The following is a 13,765-nucleotide window of genomic DNA, read 5'->3' as shown; positions in this document are numbered from 1 at the left end:
TTGGGATTTCCACTTTACCGCCCACTGCCCAGGACTTTTGGGAATTCCCACTTTACCGCCCGGCACTATTAGAGATTCTCACTTTACCGCCCGCTGGACGGAAAAATGACGCTTTCCAACGCTTCAACCGCTATTGAAAACCAAACATTCGGTGCAGGCGTGACAAAAAATATAATAATAATATTATTAGGTATTATTCCTGTTCTAAGTATTAAACTAGAGTACTGAAGTATCAAGTATCGCAAATAATATTTTTAAATTATATCAAAATAACTAAAATCAATATTCTTGGTAATCTATTTAACCTAAACTGATCTAATTTATTTCGTCCAATTTTGAAAAAAAAAAATGTTGCTGTCACTCTGCTGTACAGTAGGTTACAAGTGGGTCACTGCAATGGATTGTGTTAAATTTGAATGCAATGATATAATATCATTGTATAAGAAAAACGATTCTGAGAGAAGACGGTCAGCCAGCCTATGATATTATAAGTATATTTGATGATATTATTGTGAATAAAGTAAATTATATTTACGTGGAACTTTTTTTTTTTTTTTTATTGATCGAAAAGAATAAATATACTTAAATTATTATTGAAGATAACATTTTCGATTAACCATCTCCTTTAAGCAAAGCTTGTGTTGGAGATAGAGAGTTATTAAATTATATAATATAATTATTAACAAAAAGAAATTAAATTAAATTAAAATTTTAAAGATTCAAAGTAAGATTCTAAATACATATAAAACTAAATAAACAAATATTAATGTAATATTTTTAAAAAATTGTACACGATAAAAAGAAAATTATAAAAATATCATTATATTCAAACATGCACGAATAAAACAAACATAGATTACAATTATTTACATAGCTTAAAATATAAAAAGAATTTGATTTAAGATAAATGGCACAATAACCATTCATTAATTTTTTTTTTTGTTTTTTGTTTTTATAGTATAGTAATTTCTGTTTTGTGTCATAATCCAATGAATTGAATGTAGTAGGCCCAAGGTAGTCTATATACATTTTTGACCACACGTTGTTTTTACATATTTTACTAATGCATCTATAATGCCCTGTGTTGTCTTTTATTCTTATATAACTCTGTATTGAACCATGTATTTCTGTTAGTTTCTTCAATTATATAGTATTATTGTATAAGAGAAATGATTCTGAGCGAAGACCGGTCGGTTATCTCCCGAATGCACCAACTATATTCACTTTCCCATGGAACAAGATACTGAAGTTGAAAATCGAAGGTATGCCCACCCTGCCCAGCCAAATGACGCAACTGCTGAGAAATCACCCTCAAAGTTGAAAATCTAAGCATTTTTTCTGCTTTTTCTCGCTCCGCTCAGACTCTAAAATTAATATGCGGTATAAATTATATTATTATCAATATTGTATTTGTTATAAACATCTTGTATGATTGCTAAATCCCCATTATAATTGCGCTTATGATAACAGATATTGAATTGCCGTTATGGAAAAATGAAATATGAAAATTTAAAATAATATACCTATTGTAAAAATACACTTATATTTTTCTATAAAGTTCGCACGGTGTGTAAGTGTACAACTATTAACCACCCAAGGTTACCTATAATTAATCCAGTTATCAAGCATGCAACGATTACATAAGTACGTGGCTATATCCACTTTAATCAGTATATTATCGATCAGCTACAAAATGCAAAACACCATAATATAGTCACTCAAATACTTAATACCAACTAATTACTAATTAAATATTATAAATATAGTGGCCAAGTAGGTACGAGTTTTAAAAATGATAATCATTGATCCCTATATTAATTACCTTTAAAATGGAACATTAGGTAGTTAGGTACATCATCGTACACCGTTTGTATTATATTATTCAAAATAAACAGTAATCATATTATTTTCTTAGAATCTAGATACTAAGATCCGTGATGAATGGGGGGGGGGGGGGGCAGATCCCCACAAAGAATTTTTTTTATAAAATTGTATGGAATAGTTTTTAGAAAAAATCTTAAAAAGTTGAAAATATTATATTTTAGTTCATATTCATGAAAAAATTGTATTATAATATTATATATTTCACATATTATGATATATAGTGCCAATACATACGAATTTGATATAATTTATTCAACTTACTATACCCACCTACTCGGCTACTCAATATTATAATATTATACAAAATATACCTACATAATGACAGTTATTAAATAGATCTAATCACCAATCTCACTTTCACTAGTTAGCGCCTACCGGGGTCCATATACGATGATAGTAAAACGAGATACCTACCTATTCGGTATTCCTATCACTTCTAAAGAAATAATAGACGAATAAACTGGCAAACAATGTAGTTTTATAATTTAATTATTTTAGTATACAATTTTTAAATTCAGTGTATTAAATATGTTTATGTTTTATTGCAAACCATTAACAATATAATATAACCATACCTATTTAACTTGAATAACATAAGCCTATATTACTTATATTTTTTATGAAATTATAAAATATAGGAACTTTGAAACGCACATTGTTTATACACAGATACAACAGTTTTTCCACTGATCCTCGGTCCTTATTATATGCCATACAAAATAGTTATGTATACACGCGTGTAAGCTACTCAGGCTAGTTTTATTATTTAGGTTTTGCATAGTGTTATCGCAATGACACAAAATATAAATACTAATTGTTTTAATTAATTCCAATAGGGGTACCTCTATTGTTCATCATAGAGTATTTTTGTACACAATATTTTTACAACATTAATGTGAAATTGTGAACATTATATTATAATAGGTATATTATTATAGTTCTTATAGTTAGCCGAAATAAGTTAATGTATAGCCGTATAGGGCATGGTTATCTATATATGAAGAAATCGAAAACTGTGAGTTATTAATCGTCTCATTGTCTGTAAATTGTAAACCCATACCTTGTATTATTGTTTTTACATTCGATATTTTATTTCAATGTTTCTAAGCACTAAGCAGTACAAACGATTAGGTATTTAGAGTACCATTTAATATTAAAAAAAATAGGCAGGTATGATAGAGAGCTAGGTAGGTATGTTTGTAATCAAAAAATGCTTTAGACATAATATGTAAAAAATATATACAAAGCAAGTACTAAGATGTGGTCTCGGTTATAAAGGTTTACATAATATTTTAAATGTTTTTATTTTTGAAAGTTTTCGTAATAGTATTTTATTCCAATTGCCAATTAGCTACGGTCACCATCTGGCATAATTGCTAGTATAGGTAGGTAATTACCTAATTATGATTATAGCAGGTTAGGTACACTGTTGTCTGTAAATGTTTGCCGTGGGAAAATCAAAGCTGGATGGGAACATTCTCTTAAATTGTCTACGTAACTGCAGCAAACTTTCAATAATAGGTTTATTACTATTGTGAATTTTTGATTAATTTGAATGCTTTGGAAATTCTGTTTTGTATGGTGGTATAGCTTTCTCCAATTTTGTTGACATGTTCACTTTTTTAAACATTAAATCAAATTATCATAGAGACTAAACTCTATTTATTACAATTATAAAAATGTGGAAAAATAATGAATGAGTACATTTTACAAATTATATGACAACAGCTATATTCGAACTGTGGTACATGTTACACTGGTGGTAAGCTGAAGGTTACATGGGGATACTTAGCAGGCAGGTGGTTGTGCGGAAAATGAATAAATAAATATTTTAACTACCTACCTAATATTTGTAACGCATCTAACATGATTTTATAGTAAATATAAATACTGTAAAATATAAATTATTATTATTGTACATTCTTAATGTTCCTTATGAATATGTACCTATTGCAATTTTTTGTCATTGTTGAAAAAAATGTTTGAAAACTTCTGACCTAGAATGATTCTAAAACAAATTCAAAATAATTTTTTGAAAAAAATTGATTGTTAATAATAGGTATTCTATTGTGGTGAATACAAAAATATAAAATTGTAAAAAGAAGAGGAAATTTAGTGTTGGTCTTATAATCTTAAGTAATGTAGCCATGTGCACATAATATATAGATACCTACCTCGTATCTAGGTTTAATAAGTATTAATTATTACCCATAGGCGATAACTACCTAAGAAAAATAATTGTTCTTTTAAGTCTCAGGGAATGTAATATGTTAAGACGTATAATGGACTTGTTTTCTAACGAATATTTTTTTAGTAACTATTTAATTATTATTGTAAATAATTGTATAATTATATTATCATAGTTGCGACACGTAACACCGTAACACCGCGACCGTCTTCCCAATATCCCATAAACAACGACGACGACAATAATTTTTATAATAACAATAACAATAATAATAAAAACTGTTATCAGCGTTTCCATTATCATCGGCGTATCATTCCACGAGCCGAACGTCGCCGCTCTACAGGTGGTATAAGCCGGTACGAGGGCTCCCCCCCTCCAAGGATACCGATGCACGACAAGACGCGAGAATCATTACCATATTTTACGATTATTATCGCAATCGCAAATTCGCAAAAGATAATGCAACTATTATAATATAATATTATAATTAAGTAATATTATTATTTCTTTATCATCTCGCAGGCCTCGTATCAAAATCGAGAGGACGTAGTGAACGTTTCCTATTCCGACGGACCACCATCACTCGTCACCGCCGCCGTCGTCTACAGTACAACCGCACGTAACCGCGTCTTATATTATATTATTATTATGGCTCTCTATCCATTTCCCGACGGACGGCGTTCGTGCTGTTACGTTCGCTAAAAAACGCACACCGTGGCGACGACGGCCGTGACGGCGCTACCGATTAATGCAGCGCACATAAAAAATATTATTTTTAAACGTTTAAATTTAACTGTTTCTTTGCTTACGAATTATAACTCGTTAATCGTTATTAGTTATTAATATTTTCCTTCACATTTCTACGTTTTCGGTTTCGGTGGCATTGTCCACACCTCCTTGGTAAGAGGTGAGAGGCATCTACTAAGAGTGACACAGTGAGAGAGTGATTGTCGCCGGCGGAATGACAGACAAGCTCTCCGGGATTGGTAAATTACATTTTTTTATTTTATCTATATAATGACAGTGATTATTCGGCCGTTTATAGAGTGCAATTGAATTTGTATTATAAGTCATTATAAAAAAAAAAAATTAATTAGAAATTAATAAGCAATAGGTACCACGGGTGTTCTTGACATTAAATTCTGCTACTATTAATTATTCCTAGTGGCGGGAGATATAATTATAATTTCTCTTCTCAGTTAAATATATAAAAAAAAAAAATAAAACACATTTACCTCGACATTTACTTTGATTCCTATACAATACTTAATGTAGTGGTAGTAAAGGCCATTATAAATATTATAGGAGTTTGTCCACTAATCAATTGTTTAATTTTTACCAATTTTTTGCAGTCTGCTACTACCTCTGCTCAATCTGATATATTAGTCATTTAATAATTGACAAATATTTAAAACTGCTTTTGAAATCTTTTCAGTTTTAAACCACAATTTCCAGAAAGTGTAGGGCACATATACCACCCCTGAAACTTCACAAGCTCATCAACAGATGGCCAATAAAAAGCTTTTAAATTAGTTATTGTACATTAGTATTAAGTGTTATGGGTCTTGCTGTCCTACTGAACTAAAAAAATGCATATTACAGTTTTTTTTTTTAGTATTTATACAAGTCCTGATTTTAAAATAATATTTTATTCAAAAACTTTATTGAATATTTTCAATAAGTTTTATTTTTCTAAAAACTGTCAAATTAATTTATCTTCTCTATATAAATGATTTTATTTTGATATTTAAAAAAATATGTATTAATAGTTCAAATACCTAATTAAATATAATACAATTTAATTGTTATTGAAACATTTGAAACTAACAAATATTATTCTGCTGTCAATATTTTAAAGATTCTAGAGTAAAGATCCTTCAATACACATTATAGTTTCTATCATTTAATTTATACTAACTATACACAAAATTGTATAATGTACCACAATTAAATGAACACTTCTAATATCACCTGACATAGGAATTTTATGGCTTCTTTATACTTAAGTTGTATGTAATAATTTCATTAATAACAATATTTATTGGCATATTTTTATTTTTTAGATTAATAAAAATATTTAATGCATTACAATTTACAATCATTAAAAAAAAAATCATGGATTCTAGAGATAGTGATGGTATGACATTGGTATTTTTTACTACTTTCACCCAAAACTTTATATTTTACTAATTATAAATGTACATTTTTACATTTTTAGATATGAAGGTTGAACCATCTAGTCCAATACGAAATACAAATCCATTTAGTCGATCTAGTAGTGGGAGTTCCCTACATGCTGGAAATCATAGTAGTAGTAGTGGTCATGGTATGTATTTAAATAACAAGTCAACTTTGTAGGCAAGTTGTAAAATTAAGCCTATTTATTTTCATGTATTTATTAAATTTATAAATTTAAAATTCTAATAAATATCAGACATTTGTAATTAAATTATATACATTATTATATTGGAACCATCAGGTACATTTCCTTGAACATATATACATTTGTATTCAATAATTCTCTTATTTTTCATAATGAACGTAGTTAAATTAATAATAATACTATATAATACTTAACCATGATTTTAGTTATGTTGCCAGTAATCCCGATGTGCAGAATTCGGTGTAAACAACTTATACCAGATGAGTTTGTACAATAGTGTAGGATGAGAGAATTGGCCCATCTGGATTGTCGATGTCAGTAGTATCACAGTCTATAACTGGGTGTCTCTTCATAATTAATTGTAGGTGTACCGATGAGGGAGTATAATAAGATTGTAAGTTAAATCTTAATAATTTCCAAAACTTCATATCTGCGTTTTCATTCTTTCTTCAAATATTTTACACTATAGCATTATTTACTTAGCAGCTTGCCTCTTTTCATCTTTTATTACTATCAACTATTACAACTATTATTGTTGTTAAAAATTTATATTATTTTACTTGTTTTTCTATATTTGTAGAAGATGATGACAGTGAAGAAAAAGGTTCACCAAATAATTACAAAGAAAGGCGAAGAGAAGCTCATACTCAAGCTGAACAAAAACGTCGTGATGCCATAAAAAAAGGCTATGATTGTTTACAAGATTTAGTTCCAACTTGTCAGCAAACTGATAGCAGTGGTTATAAACTAAGCAAAGCGACAGTATTACAAAAATCCATAGATTACATACAAGTAAATTTTAAAAAATTCAATTTAATTTAAAAATTCTAATTAAATTAAAAAGTGACAGTTGGAAGATTAAAAAAATAATTAAAGTTCATAATGATTAAGGTGATAAGGATTATAATATTTTATGATAGTACTAAATTATTTACAGGTTATAATATATAAAACAAAATGTCTTAACTATACATATTTATTTCAAAGTATTCTTCTTATGTAGTATATTATTGTAATTTGTATTTCGCACACATACACGTACCTATATTTAATATATAATTTTATATGTACTAAATATTTATTGCTATTTATATGTTACTTTTGTTTTACTAGTATTTACTGTTGCAAAAGAAAAAATTAGAAGAAGAACGAAATGCTTTACGAAAAGAAGTTGTTGCATTACGAATTATGCAAGCTAATTATGAGCAAATGGTAAAAGCTCAACAAATTCCAATGGGTCACGTTGAAACTAGAATACCCGATGAAGAAAAATTTCAAATGGTAATTATAGTTGTTATAAATAGATATAAATACATTTTTTTCCTAAAATTTAAATTGTATATATTTAATTAAAGATAAACCTTTGCAAAATTATACATTTATACGCTTTATTTAATCTGGGATCTTTTACTTTAATCTTCTAAATATCCTTAGAAGATATGATGGCTACCTTCGTTTCCAATTTGAACTTAAAATGTTTACCTTTTATGGCTTTTCTTCACTATAAATAATTCCCCATGTGTAATTAATATAATCATTTAATATTTTAAAGGTTTAATTTGATTCTTCTTTCTCTCTCTCTCTTTCTCTCTCTCTTTTGCTTTATTTCTTTCTCTTATTTGAGTATGATAAATAAATAACTTCTACTTTTGGGCAATCTTAGTATTATTATTTTTGTAGCTAATACAAATTGTATTTTGTAGTTTCAGAATATTATCGATGAATTGTTTTTTACATTTTGTAATATTAATGTTAACAACTTTACTGAACTTTCTGCTTGCGTGTTCAGTTGGCTTGAAGAACACTGTAAACCTCAGGTGACTATTTTTTTACCTAACTTAAAAAATATTTTTGACAATCAAAAAATAAAAATAAATTCAAAATATAATTTAACAATTTATAAAATGTATTCTCTGATGTAGACTTACTGTATAACATAATAATATAGGTATTAATATACTATTTTGTATTGAATATTTTTATCTATTATTATGATTCTATGAATATTTATATTTAATAAATTCATAATACATTCCATTAAGTAAATCTCTTTTATCAGTGAATGTACCTATTAGTTATTCAATTTTCAGACATTACAAAATTTAATAGAAACTGTTCTTGAAAAGGAACCAAAAAGTCATACACCTACCTCATCCGACAAAACTTCACCATAAAGTATATTTCATTTATTAAATTTTATTTTTTACCAAGTATCCGATTATTATTGTAAAATGTTTAATTATGTTAAAATAAAATATTTTTATAAATATATTGTTTTGTTATTATAACAAATTTTATTTGATATAACTCCTAGTAAATATTATTGTTTCAACATGTTGGGCATCAGTACAGGTATACAGTTAAAATAATGAATTATAATATTATGGTTGATATAGCATGCCGTATATATTCAGGTAGTCCAGTGAGGTTTATATGGGTATGGAGTTGCTATGTCTCTAAAAAAAGTTAAGTGGGATTTAGTGAAAATTATAAAAATGTGTGCAATTAATCTTAAAATGACTATAATCTATAAACTCATAAAAAATTAAATATAACATTTTACGACCCACTGAATAATTTATTTTCAGTTATTACTTTATCTTATCTATATTTTGCAATGAATTATCTTTGTGTGACAGCTAATTACATTTATTATTATTAGTATTAATTTTATTTTTTGATGCATCAATTGTTTACAAAAACAATTATTAATTTTATTAGGTATCATCTTTTATAAACTTTTAATTTTTTGTATACCTAGTTGCGATGTGTTAAATATAGCAGACACTTTTCAGGTAATTTTTTAATGAAAATTATCCATAGCATGTTAACTCTCTTAGTTGAAAAACCGAACCTCTCCAATAATCTCCCCCCCCCAACATTGTAGGTTAGAGCATTCCATAATATAATAAACAAGTGTAAAAATCATCTAAACCGTTTGTTTTTACCACTTATTATTGTTCAGAAAAACTTAATTTGTTATAATTTGTAATCATATGTCATTACAACATACTATTTTGTGATGACATATATGGTGACGGCCAACAGCAGATTTAAAAATCCAAAAAAAAGGAGGTATATTTTAAATGTTGGCTCTCTAACTCACTTAACAAAAAAAAAAAATACGTCTGATCACCATAATAAGATATAGGTAGGTATATAAAGAAAAAATACTGAAAACTAACTTTACAGTAGATTATTAGGGCCGGATTTTGAGAGGGGGTGGCCGAATAGGCTGCATCCCAGGGGCTGTTTTGTAATTATTTAACGATAAATAAAGAAAAATGTATTTTCTATTTAAAATAAAATATTCGCATTTTATGTATTACCGTAAAATTAAATCTACCGTTCAGATAAGTGGTGTTCTAGTCGTAGAATCGATATTATTATATTATTATGGTCGATCGTAACAATATTATTATAAAATGCGTTTCTAAATATACACGCACGTGGGTCGGGAGTTATACGTCAAAAGTCGTAGTAATAATAACATGACGGTCAACTACGAATTCTACGTCAAAAGCAATTATCGGTAATATAATCAGTAATCATTATCTTTGTGGTCTGACGTAATACAACGGCAAGTGAATGTTTACAGTTTATACAAAGTTACCTACACAATAATGTTTTAGTAAAGACTATATAGGTAGTACCTATAGGTACTTGTTATTTGTTGTATTTATTATTTAACGAATAGTGTTATCGTTTTCTAAAAATGTATAATGGTGGGCAAGTGGGTAGTGGGTACCTACCGATATGCTGTATATTAGGTGTCATCTTAACCGCAAAAAAGGGGGGCTTTAGGGGCCGAGCCCCCCAAAAAATGTCAATAACACTTGATAATTTATATTCAGCTTATTAGAGTAGGACTTCAGATCCCCCCAAATTTCAAACGCTATTTGTGCTTATGGGTGTCATGTGGATCACTGTAATGTATGTGTTAAATTTTAATTGGATGATATAATATTATCATTGTATATACGAAAAACGATTCTGAGCAAAGACGGTCTGGAGCCTACTAATAATATTAGGCTTCATATTACTAAGTATGTTTTATGATATCTATTATTGGTCGAATACATTTTTGCTGAAAACATTGCATTTGAAAATGTCATTGTGTGTATAAAATATAATAATTAATAATACAGGTACTTTAAAAGTTTCAAGTACTCACGAATAAATTATTTGAAGTACAAAAATATAGCTTCAATAACAATCTTCGTTTAAAACACTTTAAATATCTAATTTCGTCCAAATTTAAACTTGAAATATAGGTAGGTAGGTTTTTTTTTGGTTGCAGTATGAACTAGTAATGAGGAACCTTGTTTTAAATTTCCAATCCTTAGTTATAATAACTAAATATTTTATAATTTTTTAACTACAAAATAATTTGCTAATTGTCATTATTTGAATGAATTTTGTCAAACTTTGAACTTTAAATCTATATGAAAATCGTTCCTATATGTCTTTAATATTTTTAACCTGCACATATGACAGCGTATAAGAAATCTAGCTAGGATTACATTTTTATAAAAGCTTTTTGACCCAGCAAAAATGGTCTTATCGATATTTATAAAAAAAATTTCATATTTCAAATCCCGATAAATATCTTAGAAATTTTCCAAATATTTTGAAAATTGCATGATGTATAGAAAATGGTAATATAAACATTTGGTGAAATTTGCATGTGTTTACAGTTATTTAGTTCTACCAAAAAATAAAAACTCGTTTTGCGTAAAAATTCCCGTTTTCCTTAATTTTTTTTTTGTTTTTCTCCGACGCTTTTGATAACTTATGGGAATTTTCCTTTTTGACTTCTCAAAAGTACTAACTAGATTCACTTTTCCACTAAAAAAGTTACCAAAGTTGAAAGTCGAGGCATTTTTTCGACTACTTATCGAGTACAAGACACACAAAAAAAAACATACTTCTTGGTTTTTTGTTTAAGTTACCCATTTGGGTTAGCAAAAAACTTATGAGTTATGACCACTTCTATTTAAAACTGAAATTACACCATTGCGTATTGGTACAATGTACCTTCCTACCTATAAGGAATACGATCTCGATTGGAAACGAAAATTTCTATGGATACTATCACATATCATAATATTATATATTTAATATAGGTAAGCTCGTAATATAACTAATATTATATAGTAATTGATAAAAATATTTAAATATCTATGTTAGAAATATTATGCTCTAGTACCTATTAGTAATACGGTTGGTTCAACTAATTTTTGACAATGTCATCGCGTAATAAATATATTATTATTAATTATTCTAATATTATATCATACGGTTATTAGGTAGGTACTTATTACCTATTATAACTTGATAGGTTGTAATATTTAATACCTACTCAATATTGACGGATCGTAGAATGGTTCAAATAGATATAGGTAAGTAGGTTCGTGGTATACGAGGTTGTCAAGGTGGCATTAGTAGCTTAAAATTAGTTTAAATATTTTGAAACTGTCTTTATGCACAGAAAATAATAATATGTGTATATCGTATGTACATAATAACAAAAAGTTTCTATAGTCTCTATAAACAAACTTTTTTAAATTACAAAAATAAAAAGCGGGCAAGTGGATGTCGCTCTGCTTTACAGTAGGTTACAAATGGGTCACTGTATAATGGATTGTATATTAAATTTGAATTCAATGATACCATATTATCATTGTATACGAATCTGAGCGGTGACGGTTCGTCGGTCTGGATATTTTATATTGTAATTATATTTTATTATAGCCTGTATGTAAAATCGTTATTTTTATTTTTATTTGTTTCTATGTGGATAAACAAAGCGTTAGAAATTAAAATCCCATTGTTGGCGGTTTTTTGTAATTTGTCAATAGTTTTTCCAGTTGCATTAAATAACTACTGATAAAATCGAAAAATGACCTCTCTGAAGTACCACCTTGATCCAATTTGCCAAAAGATGAGATACTATATATTGAAATCGAAGCACCCTTCTGGTAAAAATTTTGTATAGGTACAGGATGAAAAAAAATAAACACTATTGTAAATAACACCACTGCACTATTTATTATACCCTCGCTCCTCTCAGAATCTTCTTTTTTTTTTTTTAAATTTTTTATTAGAGAATATACAATCTATACCCAAAGGCATAATGAGAATATGTGCTACATTATATTAAAAAATAACATGAGTAGGGTGAGGGAAGAAACCATCCAGTGATCGCACTTCCGACCGCTCAGAATCTAAAAATAATAATAATAAGATCGATGATTTTTGTCTTATTCAATTTTGTTGAAATTTGAACATCGAAAGTTTATGAAAAATATATCGATTGTCTATGGAATACAATATTTAGGTACTAACCAATCGGCAAACACACTTGCTGATAAACTTATCTAATAATTATAAATTATGAATTATGATAGGTACAAATGTGCAACATTATATTATATCGTAATGATTTTAAAAGTGTTATCAAGAATATCAAGGTTTCATCGACAACGAACCATATTAAAATAATGTCAAGGTCCCAGTCATCAAGAAACCCAAATAAATTGATAAGTCAATTAAACAACCAAACTAAACTAAGGTTAGTACGAAGTACCAAGTACTTAATAAGCTATACTGATAGGCATTTTATAATTATTAATTGGTAAGAATCATCTTATACCTTTCGTATTTTAATAATAAAATAAAACCAGTGGTTATATTATAGTTATAACTTTAATTAATTAATACATTAATTCACTATATAGGTAGGTAACCTATCAGTGGCGAGGTGAACGGTAATTTCAGAGGCAATCGCCTCCGAGATTTTTCTTAAATAGAGGGCTGGGTGGTAGCCGGTGAGACCACTAGTAAAAAATGTAATATGATATACTCAATAGCTAGTAGCCAATAATGATCTGAAATATAATTAGTTGTATTATATTAATACATTATTATGCATTAATACTTGGGATATTTGTAACTTGCCTCTGGACAATTTTCAATTCGCCACGTCACTGGTAGGTATACCTATATTATACACATAAATAATATATGTATTACATAACACAAAAACCAAAATGATACAGATAGGTATAAACAATAAACCTGCTAATTAAATTACACACAATAAATAAATGCAATAATTATTAATATTATAAGCAACGAGCTGATACACGGTGAATATGTCTAAACTTGTATACACAGTTAAGTGTAAGCTACGACTGATAATCACCGGATTTGAATGGCGTGGCAATTGTGGATATGTGAATTTTCCGCAGTTTATCAGCAAAATGGCCAAAAAGGGATACAAATCAACACGTAAATGTTATTTAACA

At 28.0% G+C, this 13,765-nt stretch overlaps 1 protein-coding gene across 1 annotated transcript; it reads left to right on the top strand.

Moving 5' to 3' along the window:
• The first annotated feature begins 4,454 nt into the window (after positions 1 to 4,454).
• On the top strand, positions 4,455 to 8,724 carry LOC132934300 (max-like protein X). The gene is made up of 7 exons (XM_061000585.1): positions 4,455 to 5,058; positions 6,136 to 6,209; positions 6,291 to 6,398; positions 7,036 to 7,247; positions 7,569 to 7,736; positions 8,159 to 8,272; positions 8,546 to 8,724. The coding sequence occupies exons 2-7, from the start codon at positions 6,188 to 6,190 to the stop codon at positions 8,627 to 8,629; spliced, it is 708 nt and encodes a 235-aa protein (XP_060856568.1). The 5' UTR covers positions 4,455 to 5,058; positions 6,136 to 6,187; the 3' UTR covers positions 8,630 to 8,724.
• The last annotated feature ends 5,041 nt before the right edge of the window (positions 8,725 to 13,765 follow it).

Source organism: Metopolophium dirhodum, chromosome 1, assembly GCF_019925205.1.
Source record: "Metopolophium dirhodum isolate CAU chromosome 1, ASM1992520v1, whole genome shotgun sequence".
NCBI lineage: Eukaryota > Metazoa > Arthropoda > Insecta > Hemiptera > Aphididae > Metopolophium > Metopolophium dirhodum.
This window is presented reverse-complemented; position numbering and strand designations above follow the sequence as displayed.